At 43.2% G+C, this 24,799-nt stretch overlaps 1 protein-coding gene across 3 annotated transcripts in view; it reads right to left on the bottom strand.

Moving 5' to 3' along the window:
• Window positions 1-22,712, bottom strand: part of EDN3 (endothelin 3) — a 126,847-nt gene extending 104,135 nt beyond the window's left edge. For all 3 annotated transcript variants that reach the window (XM_073582473.1, XM_073582475.1, XM_073582476.1), the window contains exons 1-2: window positions 22,513-22,712; window positions 14,357-14,681 (exon numbers count right to left, since the gene is read on the bottom strand). In XM_073582473.1, coding sequence (XP_073438574.1) covers window positions 14,357-14,681; window positions 22,513-22,564 — 377 coding nt within the window. In that variant the 5' untranslated portion in view covers window positions 22,565-22,712. The remainder of the gene's footprint in view (window positions 1-14,356; window positions 14,682-22,512) is intronic.
• Window positions 22,713-24,799: the final 2,087 nt, after the last annotated feature.

Here is a 24,799-nt window from a genome sequence, read left to right as displayed (position 1 = left end):
AGACCATCACGCACTCTCTATGTATTATCAAGTCAGTCTTCTAATTTGATCCTTTGACTTTCCCAGTATAGTGCGGTGAAATATTGTGTTTATTACAGACATGTAATATGTGTCAGAAACGCGTAAGGTAGCCTTGCCTGTCATGGTGGCTTATTAATATGATTTGAAAACCTTCAGAATAAATGCTAGTACTACCTTGTGTAGCTCATTTTGATGATGGATAACTCCTCTTTTTTACTTTGGATTGCAAATGTGTAAAGTTGCAATGTTGTTATTGCACTATGTGTGTTGTAGGATATGTTTGTAATTTTGTTTTAACAACAATGTTGAAATATGCCAAAAGGCCAATTTGGGCCATTGCCCAAGTTTTTCATAAGGCAAGAATATGTTTGCCTTAGAAACTAAAAAAAAAAACAAAAAAAAGGCATAAGTAAAAATTTTGCAGCTACACTTTACGTCTCGGTCTTAATTGTCCAAACCCCTATCAAAATACGCTTACCAAATCAATTCAACAGTCATAGATTCAGAAGGGGTAGAAATATATATATTTTGACACACATCAAACCAACATTGCCAACATAGATCCAGCATGCTCTTGCCAAGAAGGTTCCCCCTGAGGTGCCATAAAGTAATTAGTAAAAATATCACGCACTTTGAGGCCAGAGATCGGTCTACGTTGATGGTTGATAGGTGGTCTCACCCTACACACATTGTCCGGCCTACGCACAACACCAGCAGAGGAGGAACAATCATGTATCCTGGTGAAGTTATGAAGAACCACACAGGCTTTCACTACTTCATTAACATTTTGTTCACTCAGCTGAATGGCAGACTGGAGTACCCGCCATTTGGCACAAAGAATGCCAAAGGAACACTCCACCAGTCGCCGAGCACGTGATAGGCGCAAGATAAATATCCTGCGCCTGTGGTGAAGGTTTCGCCGGGGATATGGCCTCATGACATTGCGTGTTAACTGAAAGGCCTCATCTGCCACAAGGACATAAGGGACACATTCTTGAGTGGAGCCTGGTAGCTGGCGTGGTGGTGGTGGTAGATCCAACTGGTTGGTGCGTAGCCGCTGTGCTATAATGGAAGTATTGAAGACTCTAGAGTCTCCCGTCCTTCCATAGGCCCCAATGTCAACAATTATAAAATTGTATTGAGGGTCAGCCACAGCCAACAATACAACAGAAAAGTATTGTTTATAATTGAAGAATTGGGAGCCAGAGTTCGGCGGCTTACGCACCTGGATATGTTTGCCATCAAGGGCCCCAATACAATTTGGAAACTGGCATTCTTCCTCAAAGTCCCTTGATATCCTCAACCAGTCTTCCATCCTGGCCTCGGGCATGATGACTTGATATAGTCTTGTCCATATTTTAATACATGTTGACCTGACTATGCCAGATATGGTTGATCTTCCAATCAGAAACTCAGGGTGGAGAGCAGCATAAGACAGGCCAGTGGCCAGGAAGCTGAAGAACAACAGAAAAGGATGATTGTCGAATGCACACATTTACAAAACAAACAGGTCCATACATACCAAACTTGGTAAGATTTCAGAGCAAATAACACACACATCTTGCTTTGTACAACGAGTAAGTGATATTCAGTACATATTCCACATAACATTCGGGTCTGTAAGTTGAAACATATGAGGTCCTAAAACTTACTCCAAGAAGGCAAAAATTCAAACTTTGCCCAACACATCATGAACATAGAGAATATGGTTGTGTAGTACATACCGTATTGTGAGTAGAAGTCGCTCCTCTGCAGATATAGCTTTGCGCATCCTTGTATCCTGAAAGGTTATCCCAGAGCGCACTGTCTCCAAGAGTCGATCAAATGTTGGAAGGCTCATGCGACAGTGTTGGTAGAATTTTGCAGGATGCTCCCGCAGAGAAGAATAGAGGCGGTGAAAATTAACTCTTGTGAGTCGTTGCCTCAAAAGTGGATGTACCCACATGCAACTCCTCCTCCACGGATCCACTATCACTGGGTATGGTTGGCCAAAGCGGCGTGACAAAAGCCAGTTGAAGAGAACCTGCTCAGTTGTGTTGAAAGTCAGACTGTCTGCCATGTTGCACATACAACACCAACACACCTAGTGAAGGCAAGGTGACAAATGGAAAGAATGGAGGCTGCCACCTGTTCCTGAGCCAATAAATAGAGTGCAGGCTAATGATTTAAATAGTCAGCAGGCCTCAAAACCGTTAAATGTAAATTTGGCAAGGCAGCGAGAAAATCTCGCCATACGGATTGCATACGGATGCCATACGGATTACATACGGATGCTCACATGCGCAAAATACGCGAACGCACCTTGCTTACGAATGACCTACGGAGCACTATTTAGGGGTCATTCATCCGTATTACGCCTGTACACTACGGACCGTATTTTGCGCCGGTTAGTGTAACCCCGGCCTTAGGCTCCTTCTCTGCTCTGCTTCTCCCTCATGCTTCAACCTGAAGGTTAGTTGGATCCAATTTCCAGCTTTGTATTTGCACAAGCCCAACATCACTCACCAGATTGGGGCATGGATATAAAGAAATAGGACTTAAATCTCAAAGGTAGGGGTGGGGGTTGGGAGAAGGATGGCGAAAGATTTTAGTTCAAAATTAAATGTGCCTAATAGCTTCTCATCTGTTAGCAGGGAAAGTTTCTAGTCGGCACATGATCGCAAGTATGCAGACTACTCTCTATGCAAATTGCACACTGTTAAGATTCATAAGTCTACAGTATAGGAGTGACTGAAAAAACTGGAGTCTGAACTGAGAAAGTAAGTTAATATGTATGCACAATGTAAGTGCATATTAAGGGCGCGTGCACACGCTGCGGATTCTACTGCGGATCCGCAGCAGATTTGGCCGCTGCGGATCCACAGTACCATTATTCCCTATGGGAATTGGAAACCGCTGTGCAGACGCTGCGGAATTTTCCGGGCGGATTATCTGCAGTTTCTAAACCGCAGAAAGAATTGACATGTCAATTCTTTCTGCGGATTCCGCAGCGGTTTCCTATCTCCACCATTGTGGAGATGGTGAAACCTCAGGGTCAAACCACAGGATAATCCGCAGGTCTTTTGACCTGCGGATTTTGCAAAATCCGCGCGGATGAATCCGCAGCAGATTCCGCAGCGTGTGCACGTACCCTTACACATGACCATTACACAGAGAAAACAAAAAACACAAATATCCTACATTAAAAAAATTAAAAAATAAATAATGCATAAAGGTAATAATAATAAGGGTATTTAGTAAACATAATTTTGATCAAAATATGTTAATATGCACTTACATTGTACATACACATTAACTTACTTTCTCAGTTCAGACTCCAGTTTTTTTTATTCATTTCATTGTGCATTCTATTGTGCATTCTGTGCATATATGGGTGTGACCAGCCTCTTTATGAGCTGGGAAATCCATCCTGTCTGGCCTATGCTATTACTAGTGGTCAGTCCCTCGGTCCTTGTTCACATTTATGTCACTTAACAAGTGGAAAGGTTTTAATACAAGAGTTAGGACTGTCCCACAAGGGTTGCCTTGACGTGGTGGGATGGCTTGTACATTATTTTGATGAAAATTATGTTTACTAAATACCCTTATTACAGTATTATTACCATCTTTATGCATTGTTTGCAGTTTATTTTTTAATTTTTTATTTTAGGATATTTGTGTTTTTTGTTTTTGTTTTCTCAGTATAGGAGTGACTGCAGAAATTTATATTATGTCAAAAAAAATCTCTTTACACAGCAATACATAAAAAATAGACCAAAATTAATTCTTATTCTTTACCCATGAAGATGACATTTCAGGCCAAGGATTTATAAATCCCTTATATGCACAGATTACCAGACTCCATTAGCACTGGAGGACCCAATATTTTCAAGGTATGATGTGGCACTGGCCAGCCCATTGACTTCTATTGGAATTATGTGATGCTTTTTTATTTCACCAGTGGTGGTGCTGCAGGAGAACTGAACCCCTGGGTTCCTCCACTGATTGCAGCTAGCCACTAGGGGACAGAGATACCATGTGATCAATTTCTTTTTATAAAAAAAAAATATTTTCTAAATTAGATGACCCCTTTAAGGAAGCTTTAATCAGACGTCTGCAATTTTGCTTTGGCCATATTCCAGAATCTTATCCTGCTGAGTTCTCATGGACATTGCAATAAACCAGTGTAAGCAATAGAGGAAAGAGTAGAGGCCAAAGTTGTTGTGTAAGGCTGGCACCATGCCATACTTGACATTATAACTGGCTACCCAAGACTTCGCCCCAGGACTTAAATGGCGAAAGCTCCAGGAGGAAACAGAAAACAATGAAATGGTGGTGCAGAACAGCAGACAGAGCAGGCCTGCTAAAGGGGCATTCATATAATAGGGTAATATCCCACTACAGATCTGACTATGAGCCCAAGAACAATCAGGTCTTTTTTAACCTCTACAGTGTGGTCTCAACAAATACTAATCATCGTATCTAGAAGTAAACTACGGGTTTCTCATGAAAAGGCATTTATTAGAGTCTGTCCACCAAGTTCCTAAAACTATTGTACCATGATATGATGTCTCGATTTAGCACATTTTTCTCAGTTACAATTCATGATTCTAGTAAGGATGCACATACTAAAGAGGCAGACCATAACAGCAATGGGGTCTTTACAGAGAAAGGTACCCTAGGCCTCATGCCCATTATGGTTGGGTAGCGAGAACCTATGCAGGATTTCATGTTTCAGAGAATTGCCACTACCAACAGCATTAGTAGAAAGAAAATTGATCAGGTAGACAAATAAGTATCAGGTCTCCCGTCCTGTATGGCTGAAACCAGAAGCATAATGATCACTCGCCTCTCTCGACCACGTACACCATTGACGTTTGAGGGATGATATTCTCATAGTACAGCATGTGATGGAAAATGTATGCAGGAAATCAGAAACACAATAAAAACCTTAAAACCAGGTAGTGAATGAGCCCTATTTTCTCTCTTTGATGAAATCAGAGGAAAGCAGAGAATGCTTTAACAAAAATAGGTCTTCTAATGGGATCCACTCCTGAGTTCGCCAGAAAATATAAGCTAAACAGCCAAAATATTAAACCCACCTGCTACTAGTAAGAGACCTCTGTGGCATCAAAACAGCTTTGACCCATTGAGGCATGGACTCTACAAGAGCTCTGAAATTGTCATGTGCATCTGACACTACGCTTCTTAGCAGCAGAACATTTTATACCTGTAAGATGTGAGGTGCAGCACATATGGATCAGACTTGTTTTCCCAGCACATTAAACACATGCTCCATCGGATTGAGAGCTGGGGAATTTGGAGTCATCACCTTGAACTCCTTGACCGATTCCTGATCTGTTTCTGAAGCGTGGCAAGGACATTATCCTGGTGAAAGAGGGTGCTGCCACTAGGAAATAGCCCACATATGCATCCGGCCGTCCACATGATATAAAAGAAAACATGATATATCATCAGACCAGATCACCTTCATCTACTGCTTCATGATCCAGTTCTGATGCCTCTTTTTGGTGTTTACGACAGTTGACAGGATTCAGCATGGGCAGTCAGACCAGTGTGCTACTACGCAGTCTCACACACAGCAAGCTGGCATGCTCTGTGTGTTCTGACACCGTTCTCCGGTAGTCAGCAGTAACTTATTTATCTTGCCAATTCGTTCTATAGTATCGAACCAGAAGGACTACCCTTCACTTCTTATGAGTATCTATCATCTCGACATGCTTAGCATGTCATTCTCCGCAAGGCGAAATGATACTTTTTGGATATCGGTCAGACGCCTCTCTCACAGCCAAACCAGATCTCACACTTTGCACTGACAAGGGGCAGCATCCCGAAACACAGTGTCTGCAAATTGAGATTCTGGCTTGGCTTTTATCCTAAGCCATGTAACAAGGCTCGCTAAAGCGTCGACACTGACTTTTAGGATTGCTACTTCCAATAGGTGGCACTAGGGTTCTAGTCCTCTTCCTCTCTGAAGAGACAATTTGCATATATAGTCTATGAGCATTGGGACGTATGAATTGTTCACCAGTTGTTTTACCTTGTGCTATTTAGGTACCTAATAATAAATGCATGACAGGAACACACCACAAGTCCTGCTATTTTGGAGATGCCATGACCATGTTTTCTAGACATCACAATTTTTCCCTTAAAAAAGTTGCTCACATCCTCCTTACACTTGCCCACTTTTCCAAATTCCGTCACATTAGAGTCAAAAACTTGACTGTTCCTTTCTGCCTAATAAATCCTACAATCCTATCCCTGACAGAAGCCATTGTCACAATTGAATTAATGTTATTCACTTCGACTTTCAATGGTTTCAATATTACAGCTGATGTATAGACCTTAGGGAAGGGATAAGCAAATTCCAAGACCAGGATGACGAATATGTCTAGTGTAAGGCACAAGCACTTGATGTTGACTTCTGGAGTCATGTTCTGCCCCCTCCAACCTGGCAGAACACCAATCGGTTGCCAATTCTGGGTCAAGTAGTTGAAAAATCCTTTAGCATTAGACTAGATAATTTTGGTTCCTTAAGACGTTTAAGATCACAGGTCAACATTTGCATATTTTGTCCTTTCCAGGTCTGCGCATTCTCTGTGTGATGTGCGTAATGTGAGACTATGGGGAACATCATGTAGGACATAATTTTACAAAGCTCCAGGGATCATGAGATGTTCTTTATATCCAAAATATTTAACGATCTCTATTAATAAATATATGACTGGAAGTAACGTCATGATTTATGATCCACATAATACTTTAAATCCACTTACTTATTATAGAACGTGCACAAGGTGAAAAAGTTCAGAACGCTGCACTATAGAGGAATAAAGAAACTCAAACGACAAGACAATAGACAAGGCTGGTCCCTGATGGGCACAAATGATCTTTCGAGAAGATGCCAGTAGTATAAAAGGCATATGATAGGAGAGCATGCGTATATAGATTTTGCATTGGGGCTCAGGAGCTTAAAGTTAAATCTCTGCCCAAGAGCTACCCAAGTCTATCAAGCTAAGAGCTGAAAATCAAAATATACATTTGTCTACTCCATTGAGCAAATAGCACACAATTACATGGTTTTGACCTAACAGCAGAAAATGGCTAAAATGTGAAAAGTATTTGAAATTTAAGAAGGACGACAAGACACGTATAACAATATGGCATATGAAAACATAACTAGACACCTGATACAAAGGCTCGAAAGAAAACAAAGGTTTCTCCACCTGCATCACCTTGGTTTACCATGGAGGGAACGATCAAGTTTCATGAAAAGTGACCAAGACTGATGGCTAAAGGCTGATTCAAAGCCAAGTATTGTCTTATCAAGTTACTTGCCCAAAATCTGGATTGGGTGAAACTACAGATTCTATTCAATTAATGTTCACATGGATTGCAGCATCCTTAAGCCTAAACTGACTGTGGATTGGGGGGTCCCTGCGATCTGTGGGGTATTACAGCTAGAGAAGATTTACAGCAGTACAGGCCTGGGGCTGGACAGAGGAAAGCCTAGACCATGAGAGAAATCAGAGCCAGGCAAAGAAATAAGTGTTACCTTTCCACACAAGAAAAGAAACCTTTCACCAGACTTTCAGCCACAGTAATATATACACATGTTATCAATTAACCATTTACACCTCTACCATTTACTACAGGGTGTAACAATGCAAATATTGCACTATCAAAGTAAACTGCTGCAATGTTAAATTCCACATATATAAATGGCCCAGTCCAGCACCCTAACATAATACAGTGCCTGCCTAGCACCCTCATATCTCGCCTGCCAGTCCAACTCCCATAGATCCTACTGTCTAGCAATTATTTATTTTATCCTAATCTAAGTGTCCAAAGTCCTTTATATGTAATCACAAAGAAACATTGTTCTTAGTGAAGCCCATTAGTGATCCCACACAGCATGGTATGAATTTCATAGCCCCCCCACACAGTATGATGCTGCAACATAGGCATCCCTCTTGCCTGCACATCCTGCTTCACTGAGGAGTTGTTACGTGATGGTGGAATTGGGATATGATGGTTCTCTGCTCCACTATTGTCTTCAACTCTGTGTCCTGAGGGCAAAAGCATGAAGTTGGCACATACCCCCAACTTCAGGAACAGGAATACTCTGGATCTTCAGGGAGGTATGATACACATGTTATGATAAAACTGGGCACTGTGAAATGCTACATCACAGTGTAAAGGTACAGATAAGTGACGTTGACCTGTCGACCTGCAGACAAGAACCGTTTAAGGACAGATCTTACAATAGGCTTAAATGCCAACATAATTCCATACTGAATTCACCTCAAGAGGAGGTGCAATTTTGGCTACTTAAAGATGTACAGAACCTGAAGCAGTTATCCAGCACCTCTCACTTCGGTATCGGGAGGTCAGAGACGCTACCGACATGGCGCTCAATCGAGTGTGATGTGCGCTCAGAATCCTATTCTCAGAAACAGGGCAGGCGTATGATACCCACTAGTCACGCACAAGACATGGCATGTGGCTAATGGACTCTATAGGAGCAGAGTCTCTCTCCGCCGGATGTGGACACGAGAGTCGCCGAATAACCTCCTAAAGAGCTAACGTTCCACGCTCATTACTACACAGCATAGATGTCGCTCTGCAGGAGGCCAGGATTAGGGACGGATACAATACCACATAGAGCTGACCTAATGTTATGTTACACAAGCTCCTGTGCACACAGTAAGATCCTGCTACACTGGGTCAGACCACTACTGAGTCTAACTGGAGCCAGATGGTGGAGCCTCTTCATCTTTTCATAATCTTTGCCAATCATTTTTCCATTCAAATATAAACATTTTGCTATTTCCATGCTCCTGCACCCCATTTCCCTAGACCACCAGGGCTCTTTAAATTATATCTAATGAATGGTGAAATAGTCCAAACTTTACTAAGAGGCAGGGGCCCAGCATTGGTACCAGATCAGGTGGTAAGTCTGGTAGACATTAGGAGCTCAATTCACATACAAGGAAGAAGATTTAAAAAAAAAAATAAAAAGGAGGGGATACATTTATTCCCACGGAGAATATACAAATTATTCCTGGTTGTATAGCATCAACTACAAACATACAAGAGTGGTCCACGATCAATTAACATTTCTGTCCCACAGTCCATGACAAAATAATGTATCTTTAGTGTATATATAGAGTTATGTCCAAGAATAGCACCACTCCTGGTTATGTGTGATATTGCGTCTCATCTCTATTTACTGCAAAGTAGATAGGCTATATAGACACAACCCATGCACCGGTCTGGAGCAGTCGTGTTCTTCTAATCCTAGACAGTTCTTTTAAAGGAGTATTGTTATGATTGAGTCACCGTAGGAGGCAAAAATAGAAATGCTAGCTAAGTCCAGAAAACCAGAGAAGTTGGCAGCCATCGGATTGCAGACCCCTGAACCTATCAACACAACTAGCAGTAGCCGTGGGGGGCTCCTACGATGCCCTAGGCCCCTCGATCACAGCCGGAGGACTACATAGCCTAAAGACAGAAAGGGAAATCTAAACTGCCCCAGAGCAGACCCCAAAGCAAAAGGCAGCCCCCCACATATAATGACGGTGAAGCAAGAAGAAAGAACAAAACACAGACAGAAAGATAGACTGAGCAAAGATGGGGCCCAAGCTAGCTTAGATAGGAAAGGACAGGAAGGCTGCTGTCTGCAATCCGTGAAAAACCCTATGAAAATAAGAGCCAACAAACTGACAGTAAAAAAGGCCCTGAAGACGCTAGGCTTCAAAAAAGGCTATGTCAGTACTCAGGAATATTCTGAAGACAGAGCAACAGGCAAAAGGAGATTCAGCTCACCCCAGCAGGGAATGGCAGAATCCAGAAAAGCAAGGAAAACAAAACACTAATGCAAAAAGGCAAAGCAGAAATCTTAGCTTTAGATGAGCAGGAATCAGACTGGTTTCCTAGAAGTCTACAGAGAAATCACCCGCAGGCCAGAAGGGCGTCGGTAGCCTTATATCCAGTCATTAACTCCACTCAGCCAGTCATCATCATCAGCCCCAGGTGTTTGACAATCAGGCTCACTACCTTTCTTCACCAGAAGAGGGAGTTCCTCGGGCCTCAGTAGTGAAGGGGAAAATGAACTCACAACAGAGTATCCCCATACCAGAATGTGATGGCATATCCAAAGGAGAGATCCAAATTTTGTGATCCCTGCTAATCCCCAAAATATAGGAACATTTATCCTGTACAGCAGGGTTTACGAAGGCAAAACGATGATGGAATGTCATTTTGAGGGGAGGGCTCTCACCAGGTTCATCGCGCTTGTCTACTGTACAGATCTGATTCTTCTCAGATGTGAGTCTACCACAATCATCTGTGAGCTAAACACATGGGCAGCATCTCCAGCCCTGATTATTGCCAGGTGGAGCAGAGCATTTCTGGGCATGTGCTGTGCACATGTCTGATTATTTCCTCGAACCGAGTGTTCCACGAGAAATATCGGAGACATATCCTATTATGAGCCATACGCCACATTCACACGTTCAGTATGTGTAAGACAAAACCAGGAGTGGAACAGTCACAGGAAAAGTATAATAGAAACACGTCACCACTTCTGTATTTATCACCCACTCCTGGTTTTGACTTCCAAATTTTGATGTAAAAGACTGAACAAATACTGAACGTGTGAACAAGGCCTTGGACTTGTATTGCTGATATAGATCCAACCGGCAGTGCAAGTCTATGAGTCCTTGAAAAAAAAAAAAGTTATATGACATCTAGGCGTTGTCCAATTTTGGACTGACAAGGTGGAGAAAGTGACAAAACTTTTTTTATTTTTTATATCTTCACAGCTGAGAAAAACTGACGCCACTATGATCAAACTTTGATCAGAAAAATTGAACCGTTTTTCTCGGATGTGGATAAAAAAAAAAAAGGTGGGTGACCCTACCCCCATATATACCTATCAATATTAAGACGGTTTTGATATTTCTGGACAAGGCCACCAGCATTTGCGCAATTATTCCTTCTTCCACTCCACACCTCTTAAATGCCCTATAATTACTTGCCAGCTATTTGTATGGAGAAATCCATACACCCACTGCGTATAAAAACAACAACAACAAAAAAGCCACATCCACATATATTGAATGGATTTTCAATTGTGGAAATGTCTGAACCAACGCTGCAGCAGGCTAATGTAATCATAATAAAAGAGCGAGCCCATGGGACGTTTCTCCTGCCATCTTACACTGCTACAGCTGCAGTTGCAGAATAAATTTGACATTTTGTGGAATTCTAACCCACATCGCCAGTCACTTCACACTGTGGATTTTTTTTCCCCTAAAGTGCACAAGATTCAGTTAAAGGGAATCTGTCACCCCTTTTTTGAGATATCATAATGATATCATTCAATTGTGTGTCACATAAGGATTCTCTTAGTACTTTTGCTTCCCCCTGACCCCGCACCTTTCATGCATAAATACCTTTTTTATATCGGTTCAGATGTATGTAAACTGCCGCTGTTCGGTCCGCTGGGCGGGGCTTATTCAACTGCTCCCTCCCTGTCTTGCGCTATGCATTTCTTCTTGCGTAGAGCAAGACAGGGAGGGGGGAGCAGGTGAATAAGCCCCGCCCATCGGATCGGACAGCGGCAGTTTACATACATCTGAACCGATATAAAAAAGGTATTTATGCATGAAAGGTGCGGGGTCAGGGGGAAGCAAAAGTACTAAGAGAATCCTTATGTGACACACAATTGAATGATATCATTATGATATCTCAAAAAAGGGGTGACCGATTCCCTTTAAACCTCATTCACAATAATACACAGCAGATTTTCAGCATATAGAAAATCCACTCATGTATGCCCCATGGGAACATATATAAGCAGTGGATGTGGACCAGGAGACATAATAAAACAACTGGGTCTCAATGTAAAATCCGTAACAATCCCCCTTTACTCTGCCAACCATGTGACATTTATAAAACTGGTGTTTTCTAATTTGGTAGAGGAGTCTTTTGGGCGCGTTAGTTTAATCACATCTATAATAACCATAATTGACAATTCTTGTGCATGTCCAAGAGGTTCCCAAAGAAGGGAAAACAGCTCCCAAAAAGTTTGGCAATCCCCTCAAAAAGCCAAAGGCTGAAGGAGACCTAAGAGAATATTACATTTCAGGGAACATTATCTGTGAATATCTTTGCCAGGTATTGGATGCAAGCCTAGAATTGAATGTCTGTCTATACAGATCACATTCTCTAAATAGTAAATATTTGAAAAATATCCAAATATCCTATTCATAAGAATAACATATCCACAGTTTCAATAGTTTATTAACTTTTTGCAATGGTGGTTAAGCTAATTTATCTTTTTCCCCCCAGCTGTAATTCTTGTAAGCTATGCATACCGGCACATACAATTATTTTTATGAGTGTTCATTTGCTTCGCACATGAAAAGTTAAGTTTTCCAAATATTCTTCATTAAAAATGTTCTATCATCCTAATTAAAAGAGAGAGCAAGAGGTGGCTGTACACAGTTCTGCTGTGGAGAGGGGAGAAAGTATCTAAAGTCTTAGAGTATCTAAAGTCTTAGGGTACAGTTACACTTGGCGACGCACCAGCAATCCCGACAATGATACGACCTGTAAGGATCGCTGGTGCGTCACTAAATGGTCGCTTGTAAGCTGTCAAACAGGCAGATTTACCCAATGACACAGCAACGGCCCAGCGATCCGTGTAATGACCTTGGCGGTCATTGGGACCTTGTGACAGAGCAGCGATTCTGACGACTCCCGCCTGCGTCCATGATTTCTGAGTTGCTAGCGAGGTTGCTCGTAGGTGTCAAACACAGCGATGCGCGCTGGTTAGCGGGACACCAGTGATCAAAAAAATTGCCCAGGACATTCGAGCACGATCAGCGACATCGCAGGGGGGGGCTGGTTGCCGCTACATGTCACACGTAGCGAGATCGCTGGTGAGGTCGCTGTTGCGTCACAAAATTGGTGACGCCACAGCGATCTCGCTAACGATCTTGCTATGTGAGACAGGGCCTTTAGGCCACATGCACACATCCAGCATTTGGTGAGTTTTTTTACCTCGGTATTTGTAAGCCAAAACCAGGAGTGGGTGATAAATCCAGAAGTGGTGACGTGTTTCGATTATACTTTTCCTCTGATTGTTCCACTCCTGGTTTTGGCTTACAAATACTGGGGTAAAAAACTCACCAAATACTCAATGTGTGCACATGGCCTTAGTAAATAAAGCAGGCAATAGACAATGAGGAAAGCTTATGGAGTAGAAATAAGTGCAGTATCAGAGCTGTGCTGATACATGAAAGTAAAGGCAGCAGCATCCTGGATACACACAGACCTCACACCCTGCCTATATTACTGGGAGGGACACTCGCACAAGTGGTTAAAAAAAAAAGTGAAGAAATGACAATTGCAGCCTTATACTTGATGCAATTCTATCAACTTCTGGTAACCACTAGCATATTTAAAAATAATTTTCCATGTCAAAGTGTAAATAGCCTTTAAGTATTACAGGCCATAATCAAACTTTTAGTCAAATAAACTGAACTTAACATACAAGAACAGAAGGCAAGAGACTTCCAACACCAGTGACAATTCCTGAATTTTTAAAGCTACATAGAGTCACATCGATGGGTTACATTTGCTGACCATAACCTCATTTTCTTGCTAAACCTATGCCCTATGCACAGAGCAACCAGAGGATTCAATAATGTCAGGCCAAATCTTAAGAGATAATGCCCACCAGGTACATTTTTAAGAGGAATTGGTTCAAATCCCTATTCTCAGCTTGAGGGCAGAAACAGCAGGTAACATTCTTCTCCATAGGGATGAATGGGTCACCCAATGAGTGGTCCTCAGAGCGTAGTGGTCTATCCCCCATTTAATTATTGAGCTGTAGAGTAAATCTATGTGGTAAATGTGTAGTCATCACTCCAGACTGGGGTTCAGTGATTTTTTACATAAGAAGGTGGGAGAACACAGATGCTAGACCTCTGCCAATGCAACCTCTATGGAGGCGATACATAGAAATGCATGTACAGGATCCAATAATATAGTAAGTATACAGAATATACACTACGAAGCATAGGTAGAAGAACCCAATGTAGAGATGATGAAACTCTACACAACCCAAGACGTTGACCATTAGACTGTAGACCAAGACTGTACTATTCAAATCCAAGCCATAGAGGTGAGGGACCAATGTGGACCTAGGAACACTCATTATAGATGGCTCCTAATACAACTACAGCCGGTCATTTCCACAGCTCTGAAAGGATACCCCACCCCGTCATACAGAAGATGAGGTAGGACGAGTACCTTTACTTACTCAGGCGTATTGATCCATATGATGTCTAGATGACAGTAGTAGACACACTCCTTGTCCTTGTACGTGTAACACGTACAGCGTCGTTCCCTCCTATGGGCTCCCCCAGAATCTGGCTCCAGGTGAAAACTTGGGCTCATCTGCTCATATCCAGGAATTGGGGTTCCTTGAGGTCCAGGTGAAGCTGACCCAGGGGGAAGAGTTACTCCCGTTTGGAGAAAAATAGTAGACGACTCCTTCTCTCCCCGGCTAGCTTTTCTTCCTCCCTCCTTAACTTGGAGGCTGCCCTTAGCACCTGAGAGCTGGGGCAGAAGAGCCAGAACAAACCCTAAAGCACAAGAAAGAGGGTAAAAGTTGGTGTTTGAAATATACGCTGGTCATATAATAAAATAATGTTTACTGTTGAACGGCATGAATACTTTTGCTTTTTTAATTATTATGTAATTGTATTACTACAATATAACAAAATGATATAAATTATTGCAACCATGGAGACAAATAGATCAGCTTAGCAGCTGCGTACACAAGACGGTGGGAGATTTTTAAGGAAGACAATATTGATTCATTTGGTATTTTTAGATAGAGCAATAAGAAGAGGATTGCAAATGTGGACATACCCTTCAACGTTGCTGCACTGGTCTGGTACTATGTACTGATATGTACCAAACAATAGTATTTTTAGCCACGTTTCATAATAGTTCTGCACATGAACATGTATCACATTCACATAAGGGATAAATGTTGGGAACCTGGACTTATCCTAGAAAGAAGGCACATGCCCACAGTCCTGCCCGCCGTACACGAGACGCCTTTGTGGCCATACTTTCCATAGGCTTCAGCATTGCCTGGCATAAATCAGACACGAGATTCATGGACAAACAGAAGAGAGTCTGTCCCAACTTAATATCAGCCTACAGTTTCAGCAAAGAAAAAGTGACCAAATTATAATAAAACGATTATTTATACATTATTTATATATTGCATAGCACAAATCTGCCAAGACTTTAGTCTGCAGTGTGTATCTTAAAAGTGTGAGATGATATGAAAATATGAACTAATCCAGAATTATGCATACAGACTGTGTCCTCTCATCTGCCACCATCGCACTCTAACCAGCATGTCTATCTATTCTCCCTACAGGTACGCCACTCAGCTTTCCACAAAGACTTCTTACCTCTGCACATATCATTAACTTGGTACGCCACTCAGCTTTCCACAAAGACTTCTTACCTCTGCACATAGCATTCACTTGGTACGTCACTCAGCTTTCCACAAAGACTTCTTACCTCTGCACATAGCATTCACTTGGTACGTCACTCAGCTTTCCACAAAGACTTCTTACCTCTGCACATAGCATTCACTTGGTATGTCACTCAGATTTCCACAAAGACTTCTTACCTCTGCACATAGCATTCACTTGGTATGTCTCTCAACTAACCCCCTGCTTTACCCCAGTATTATTTATGACCTTGTTTACTTTGGCTTGATCATATGCATCTGGTCCACTCTTAATTATCTGACCAAGAGGAGCACAGACCACTCCCCTCAGCTTCACACCTGAATGCACTTTGTAGCACATATATTGCATAGCACAAGTCTGCCGTGTGTATCTTAAAAGTGTGAGATGATAATATGAATTAATCCAGAATTGAACCAGAAGGGAACAGAAGGTAACTGGAAAGAGTCACTGTAAACAATGTTTTTGTTTGTTTCCACTCTAACCCCTATAATCCTTCACTTTCTGATAACCCCACTAATCCCTACACCTAGTAAGGAACTGTTCATCTCTTCTACAATCCTTCCAATCCATCTCGCCTCTTCCTCAGATCTGTTTCTCAACATACAATCCTCTGTCTCCAAACACAGACAGCCTCCTCATGCCCTCTCCTGCTCCCACCTGCTAACACTCTCTCTGCTCCTCCTATCAGAAAGATAGTGAGGAAACAATTAGCTAACCTAAATGAATTCAAGTCTCCAGGTCCAGATGAATTACACCCCAGAGTACTGAAGGAGATAGCAGAAGAAATTTTTGAACCCCTCTCCATAATCTTTGAAAATTCTTGGAGAACAGGAGAAGTCCCAGAAGACTGGAGAAGAGCAAATGTTGTTCCTATCTTCAAAAAGGGGAAGAAGGTGGACACAGGCAACTATAGGCCGGTGAGTCTGACTTCTATACCAGGAAAGATCTTTGAACAAATTATTAAACAACATGTATGTCAGTACCTGGATAAGAATGAAGTGATTAAACAGAGTCAGCATGGGTTTGTAACTAATAAGTCATGTCAGACTAACTTAATTCCCTTCTATGACGGAATCACTGATTGGGTGGATCAAGGAAATGCTGTAGATATAGTATATCTTGACTTCAGCAAAGCATTTGACAAAGTATCTCATACAATCCTTATTGAAAAAATGACTAAGTATGGAATGGACAAGGCAACTGTTAGGTGGATTCATAACTGGCTTAGTGATCGGACCCAAAGAGTGGTCGTAAATGGCTGCACATCCAGTTGGAAGAATGTCTCAAGAATGGCTCTGTCCTGGGCCCTGCATTGTTCAACATCTTTATCAACGATTTAGATGAAGGAATTGAGGGTAAACTGATTAAATTTGCTGATGACACAAAGCTAGGAGGGATAGCTAATACTAGAGAAGAGAGAGAGAGGATTCAAAAAGATATAAATAAACTGGAGAAGTGGGCAGCAACTAACAGAATGGTTTTTAACAGGGAAAAATGCAAAGTACTACATCTGGGCAATAAAAATGAAAAAAGCATATACAGAATGGGAGGAATAGGCCTAAGCAACAGCACATGTGAAAAAGACTTGGATATACTAATAGATCACAGACTGAATATGAGTCAACAGTGTGATGCAGCAGCAAAAAAGGCAAATGCAATTCTAGGATGTATTAACAGAAGCATACAGTCTAGATCACGTGAAGTCATTATTTCCCTCTACTCCTCTTTGGTCAGACCTCATCTGGAATATTTTGTTCAGTTTTGGGCACCACATTTTAAAAAAGACATCAACAAACTGGAGCAAGTTCAGAAAAGAGCAACCAGAATGGTGACCGGTCTGCAAACCCTGTCTTATGAGGAAAGGTTGCAGGATTTGGGATTGTTTAGTTTGCAAAAGAGAAGACTGAGAGGAGACTTAATAGCTGTCTACAAATATCTTAAGGGCTGTCACATTGTAGAAGGATCAACTTTATTCTCATTTGCACAAGGAAAGACTAGAAGCAATGGGATGAAACTGAATGGGAGGAGACACAGATTAGACATTAGAAAAAACTTTTTGACAGTTAGAGTGATCAATGAGTGGAACAGGCTGCCATGAGAGGTGGTGAGTTCTCCTTCAATGGAAGTCTTCAAACAGAGGCTGGACAGACATCTGACTGGGATGATTTAGCGAATCCTGCTTTGAGCAGGGGGTTGGACCAGATGGCCCAGGAGGTCCCTTCCAACTCTACGATTCTATGATTCTATGATTCACTGCCGGCGATATCTCTCCAAATCCTGGTCATCCTCACCACAATCCCACAGTCATCTCTACCTCCCATTCACACCCAATCACAACATTCCGTAACAACTCCAACCTTATACACATTCGCCCAGCCACAGCTTCCCCAGTCCCACTAACAGGAGCTCTGTGGAACACTCGCTCTGTGTGCAACAAACTTTCTTTCATCCATGATCTTTTTATTACTAACAAACTTTCCTTCCTCGCCATCACCGAAACCTGGCTCACCTCCTCTGGCACAGCCTCTCCTGCTGCACTCTCATATGGTGGATTCCACCTTTCCCGCACCCCCCGCCCCAGCTGCAAGCATGGTGGAGGAGTTGGTTTTCTCCTGTCAGATAACTGCTCCTTCACCCCAATCCCACTGCCGCCCTCTGTTACCCTCCCTTCCTTCGAGGTGCACTCTGTGCGCATCTACTCCCCCTCCAACCTCCAACTAGCTGTCATATACCGCCCTCGAGGGTCAGCCACCACCTTCTTTGACCACTTCACCACCTGGCTACTCCATTTCCTTTCCACTGATATCCCCACTATCATCTTGGGCGACTTCAACATCCCCATTAACACTTCCCCCTCAGCTGCCACTAAACTTCTATCTCTCACTTCCTCCTTTGGCCTCACTCAATGGTCTTCTGCAGCCACTCATAAAGATGGCCACACACTAGACCTCATCTTCACCAGCCTCTGCTCCCTATCTAGCCTCTCTAACTCACCTCTTCCTCTCTCTGACCACAACCTACTTACATTCTCTTCCCTCTTCTCCTCAGGTCCACAATCCCCACCTCAAAAACTCGCACACCCTGGCAGAAATCTTCAACACCTCGATCTACACTCACTTTCTGAATCAATCCTCCCTCTTACAGACATAAGTTCCCTACACAATGCGGATGCCACTACCGCTCTATATAACACCACAATAGCTGTAGCTTTGGAATCAGTGGACCCTCTCAAACATACCAAAACTCGCCAAATCAACAGACAGCCCTGGCACACCAATCTGACCAAAGGACTGAGGCAGGATTCCAGGGCTGCTGAGCGGAGGACTTCATCACATTCAAACAGTCCCTCACTACTTTCAAGGCCACACTCGCTCCAGCAAAACAAACCTACTTCTCATCTCTCATATCCTCCCTGTCTCACAACCCTAAACAGTTATTCAACATCTTCAATTCTCTCCTCCGCCCCCCAGCATCTCCTCCCTCTCCACTTATCTCAGCTGAAGACTTTGCCTCATTTTTCAAGGAGAAGATTGATAACATCAGAGACAGTTTTGGTCAACAACCCCCAGTGCCCTTCCTCCTCCCCCAAAACCAACTTCTCCACCATTACAGAAGATCGACTCTCCACTCTACTCTCAAGATCACATCTCACTACCTGTGCACTTGACCCAATCCCATCCCACTTCATCCCAAACCTCACCACAGTCTTCATCCCAACCCTTACCCATCTCTTCAACCTATCACTAACAACTGGTGTTTTCCCCTCAAGCTTTAAACATGCCTCAATCACACCTATCCTCAAAAAGCACTCTCTTGACCCATCCTGTGTATCTAGCTATCGCCCTATATCACTTCTCCCCTATGCCTCAAAACTACTGGAACAACATGTCCATCTTGAACTATCCTCCCACCTCTCTTCTTGCTCCCTCCTTGACCACTTGCAATCCGGCTTCCGGCCACACCACTCCACTGAAACTGCCCTAACGAAGGTCACCAATGACCTACTAGCCACAAAGGCCAAGCGACACTACTCTGTCCTCCTCCTCCTGGACCTGTCCTCTGCCTTTGACATAGTGGACCATTCCCTATTACTACAGACCCTCTCATCTCTTGGTATCACAGACTTGGCCCTATCTTGGATTGCGTCATACCTAGCAAACCGGACATTAGCGTCTCCCATTCGCACACCACCTCCTCACCGCGCCCCCAATCCGTCGGAGTCCCGCAAGGTTCAGTCCTAGGGCCCCTGCTCTTCTCCCTTATACACCTTCGGCCTCGGACAGCTCATAGAATCTCATGGCTTTCAGTATCATCTCTATGCTGATGACACACAGATCTACATCTCTGGACCAGATATCACCTCCCTACTAAACAGAATCCCTCAATGTCTGTCTGCTATTTCATCCTTCTTCTCCGCTAGATTTCTAACACTTAATATGGACAAAACAGAATTAATCATCTTTCGCCCATCTCGCGTGACCCCCCCAACGGACCTATCCATTAAAGTAAACGGCTGCCAACTCTCTCCAGTCCCACAAGCTCGCTGCCTCGGGGTTATCCTTGACACTGATCTCTCTTTCAAACCACATATCCAAGCCCTTTCCGCTTCCTGCCGACTTCAACTCAAAAATATTTCACGGCTCCGTACATTCCTCAATCAAGAATCTGCAAAAACCCTAATCCATGCCCACATCATCTCCCGCCTTGACTACTGCAATCTCCTGCTCTGTGGCCTCCCCTCTAACACTCTCACACCCCTCCAGTCTATTCTTAACTCTGCTGCCCGACTAATCCACCTGTCCCCCCGCTATTCCCCGGCCTCTCCCCTCTGTCAATCCGTGCACTGGCTCCCCATTACCCAAAGACTCCAGTTCAAAACCCTAACCATGGCATACAAAGCCATCCACAAACTGAGTCCTCCGTACATCTGTGACCTAGTCTCCCGGTACTTACCTGCACGAAACCTCCGATCCTCAGAAGATCTCCTTCTGAACTCCCCTCTTGTCTCCTCTTCCCATAATCGCATACAAGATTTCTCCCACGCATCCCCTCTACTCTGGAACTCTCTATCACAACATATCAGACTCTCGCCTACCATGGAAACCTTCAAAAATAACTTGAAGACCTACCTCTTCCGACAAGCCTACAACTTGCAGTAACCACCGATCCACAAAACCGCTGCATGGCCAGCTCTACTCTCGCCTACTGTATCCTCACCCATCCCGTTGTAGATTGTGAGCCCTTGCGGGCAGGGTCCTCTCTCATTCTGTACCAGTCATGACTTGTATTGTTTAAGATTACTGTACTTGTATGGATTATGTATACCCCTCCTCACATGTAAAGCACCATTAAATAAATGGCGCTAGAATAATAAATAATAATAATAATACAGAAAAAAATTTAGAATAATGTCACATGTGAACACAGCCTTATTAGTTGGTTTGATTTTTTTTTTAAATTACCCCCACCCTCTTAAAAAAAAAATATGTATTTATGTACAAAAATTAAAAAAAATAAAGCATCCCACCATTGAAAGTTTTTTAATTTTTAGAATTTGGCTACATTTGTTATATAGGAAGAATGACAAGAAAAACAACAATATACCATCTCTCCTCATCACCCCAAAAAAGACAGAGCGAAGAAAAAGACAATAATTTCCTTCCGACTTTTAAAGTGACTGCAGCAATTTTGGCAGAAAAAAAAAAATCCATGAAAATACAGAAAAATAATGCAGACTAATGTACATGCTCATAAATAGAAAACATCCCCCAAACATTCTATGGACTTGTTCAGCTTTTCTGGGGTTTTCTGCAGACTGAGTGGCCATTTTTAATCCAATTATGGATCATATTTGACCCATTTAAGTGAATCAGTATGAGAAAAACAGATAGCGCTCAGACGTCTCCCTCCTGCTGTTCACCTTTTACTATTTAGTAGGTAGGTAAAGCTAGGAATTTTTTTTCCAGATACCGGATGACATACCAATGGTAAAAGTTTGACACGGGCCAAAAATGGATGAAAATTGGATCCAGAACACTGATTAAAAAGTGGTCTTTCCTCCGATGCAAGAAAAGAAAACAGATGTCCGAATGAGGACAGGAAAAAAAAGAGAGAGAAAGAGAGGTATACTGTATTTCAACATATTGTCGTAATGTAGACCAAATGGACACTTACGGTAATCCTGGAACATATAATAAATCTACACTGTTAAGTTGTTGTGATTGCCCCCGGAACATAGGGTGAAATAAAAAAGCCACTAGCAATATATCTAATGTACTGTATTATGAGATTGTATGAAATTGGATTATTTTAAATCTCATATTATGTATTAAAATTAAAATTGCCTGGGACTCCAATGATGCACATTGTACTCAACTAAATTGCAGAAAATTGCATGAGATCTTGGAGGTCACGATGTATTCCAGTAAGTGACATATTGGACCTCCAAAGATGACTTCGGTATACTCCTTAAGTTGCATGAGATTTTGGGATGGAAGCTCACTTTGCTGTGACAAGTCAGTGCTGAGCTCCAGATCACATCCATATGGAGGACTTTCTGATGCTTCTAACACACCCTCTTATCCTACAGTAAACTATTTCAACTATGGCTAAAGGAGACACCCCAATTCTTACTATTTCCAGAACCATACACATGAACCTCAAAAATGACCTGAGAAAAACCTCTTATAACAAGCCTAGATATTAAATACACATAGGTGGGGAATAGGACACCAACATCTTGTATAACCAGATATCTCAATTCATTCAATCACTTTGTAGTTCTTAGTCTCAATCACCAGCATCTGATGATCCACACACCCTAACTGCTGGGAGTTGTAGTGCCACCATATGTAAGGGGGTGCTATTTGCACCCTATTATAGTATAAAGCAGCACCCCATAGAGTAGGAGTCCACTTACCTGTGTTAGAAGTGACCAGCAGTCCCAGTATAATCAATAGCCTCTGCTCCATGAACCCAGGTGAGAAGTATCCAGAAGGTGAAGCCACAATTGCTCTAGATAATCCCTGCCAGACAGCCCTGTCCTGGGGTGACCATTCCTGCCTGTGCCACTTACAAGTGAGGTGACTACAGGCTGCAGAGCAGAGTAATACTGGAGAGATACCCTGCTGATCTGTGCATAAGAAGAGATCAGAGAGGAGCTTTAAAGCTGGTGAGCAGGCGCCTCCCACAGGACATGAGCAGCATTACCACTGCTGAGCCTCCTGCATCATCCATGTGTGGGAAGATCTGATCCACATGGCAGAACTCTTACACTGTCTCTAAGAACCAGAAATATTTGCAGAATTGGAACACAAGCATAAACAGATGACAGTCAGTAAATGAAGAATACAGATCGTTCAATGAGGTTTTTTTAGGCCCTTTTACATTTAGCGATGCACCAGCGATCCGACCAGCGATATGACCCGGTCAGGATCGCTGGTGCATCGCTAAATGATCGCTAGTGAGCTTTCACACAGAAAGATCTCACAGCGATGCAGCAGCGACGCAGCGCACGATACTCACCTTTCACACACAGCGATCCTGGCGTCCTCCCGCCCGCGTCCAGCGTCGCTCGTCGTCACAGCAGGAAGCCCAGCAGGAAGCGCCCGACGAGAAATGGAGCCGGACATTCTCGCGCGATCAGCGATGAGCAGCGGGGGAGCCGGTCGCTGGTAAGTATCACACATAGCGATATCGCTAGCAATATCGCTATAACGTCACAAAACCAGTGACGTTTTAGCGATATTGCTAGCGATATCGCTTAGTGTAAAACCCCCTTTAATTGCAAATACCTAATCTAATTTTTGCTCCATTTTATCATCATTATCAAGATCTCTGCTTCGAGTCAGTGAATAAAAATTGCTTCCATTGCAGATAATTGTCTTTGAGTTAAACACTTCAGCAACTTAAATTTTGCTTAAAACATTGCTGGAATATAATGTATCCAAGCAATTAATGCTAGGTGCACATTGGTATATATAAGCAGACGCATGCATGAAATAATGTTTGTCTAGCTATTTAAATATAGTGTTTAAATATCCTTCTACATCCAAGTTTTTTTTAATAGATATGTTTTTCCTTAATTTTGGGGCCTCCAGAAGTAGTTTACTGGCACAGAGAATACTTATGTACAGGATCCATCCATAGCTCTCGACACCAGAAATCAGCTGTAACCTGTTGGGAAATCTGTCAACCAAGCCTTTGATTTCCCTGCAGGGCTACTGTGGCGCCCCTAAGGGTTCAGTCACCACAGAGGTACTGCACCTCCTTCTGAGGTGTGGTACCCCACTATCCAGGTACAGTGGAGACACCTGACCACACTCCAACACCTGCATCCCACACAACATAGTAGTGTAGCAAAGCACCTTTGGTGGCTCCCTGCTTGGAACACGAAGAGTGCTGGGAGGTGGGTGGAGCTTAGACTGTACATGAGCACGGGAGAATATTAGGAAAAGGTCAGTCTGTGAGAGAGATCCCCGGAGAGGGATGGAGTGAAGGAAGTGCTGCAGAGCCCTTCCTCAAGTTCTAAGTGCATGGCTGGGGTCCGGTCCCCGAGGTTGTATGGATACTGATGTTCCTGCAGCAGACACCGGAGGAATAGAAGTCGTCACCACTTTATTCCCACCTAAGACTTACATTGACCGCCTGAGGCCACGGACTGGGTCACTGCCACTGTGACATCTCCCACTGTAATCAACAGGCCCGTCACTGAGTACCCCACGGCCTCTGGGGCGAGGCAATTTTGGCGTCACGAACAGGATGACGAAGCCCGGTACCATCGGGTCCTGTGTGCTGAAGATTTATTGGACTTAAGATTGCTGAAAATGTGCAAAATAACCAAAATGATAGACTGTAAAATGGACTCTCAAAATGGCCGCCGGCGCGGTGAAGAAGGGCGTGACAACATGGGTGGCCCTATGAAAAGAGCATAAACTGTCCTGGGCCTCCCCTGCCTGAACTTCTATGCAACAGCAACATGGCCCACCCCCAGAGGGGTTCGTATACTGGCTTGGTATGGAGGCAGAGGAAGAAGACGCCACCCCAGGAAGGAGGGGCAAAGCTATGAGGCGGGAAGAGAGCCCAGAGAGAAGAGAGAATGCCAGGATGCCATGATGGAAGAAGGACGGAGGCCTGAGGAGTGCGCAGAGGCTGAGCTTGTCTTCCCCGGCGCACTAGTCGAAGGCTCCCACCCTGCTTCCACGATG

Source organism: Dendrobates tinctorius, unplaced genomic scaffold, assembly GCF_039654945.1.
Source record: "Dendrobates tinctorius isolate UK_male_01 unplaced genomic scaffold, ASM3965494v1 ptg000071l, whole genome shotgun sequence".
Lineage (NCBI taxonomy): Eukaryota > Metazoa > Chordata > Amphibia > Anura > Dendrobatidae > Dendrobates > Dendrobates tinctorius.
Note: the sequence above shows the minus strand (reverse complement) of the source record. Positions and strands in the feature narration are given on the sequence as shown.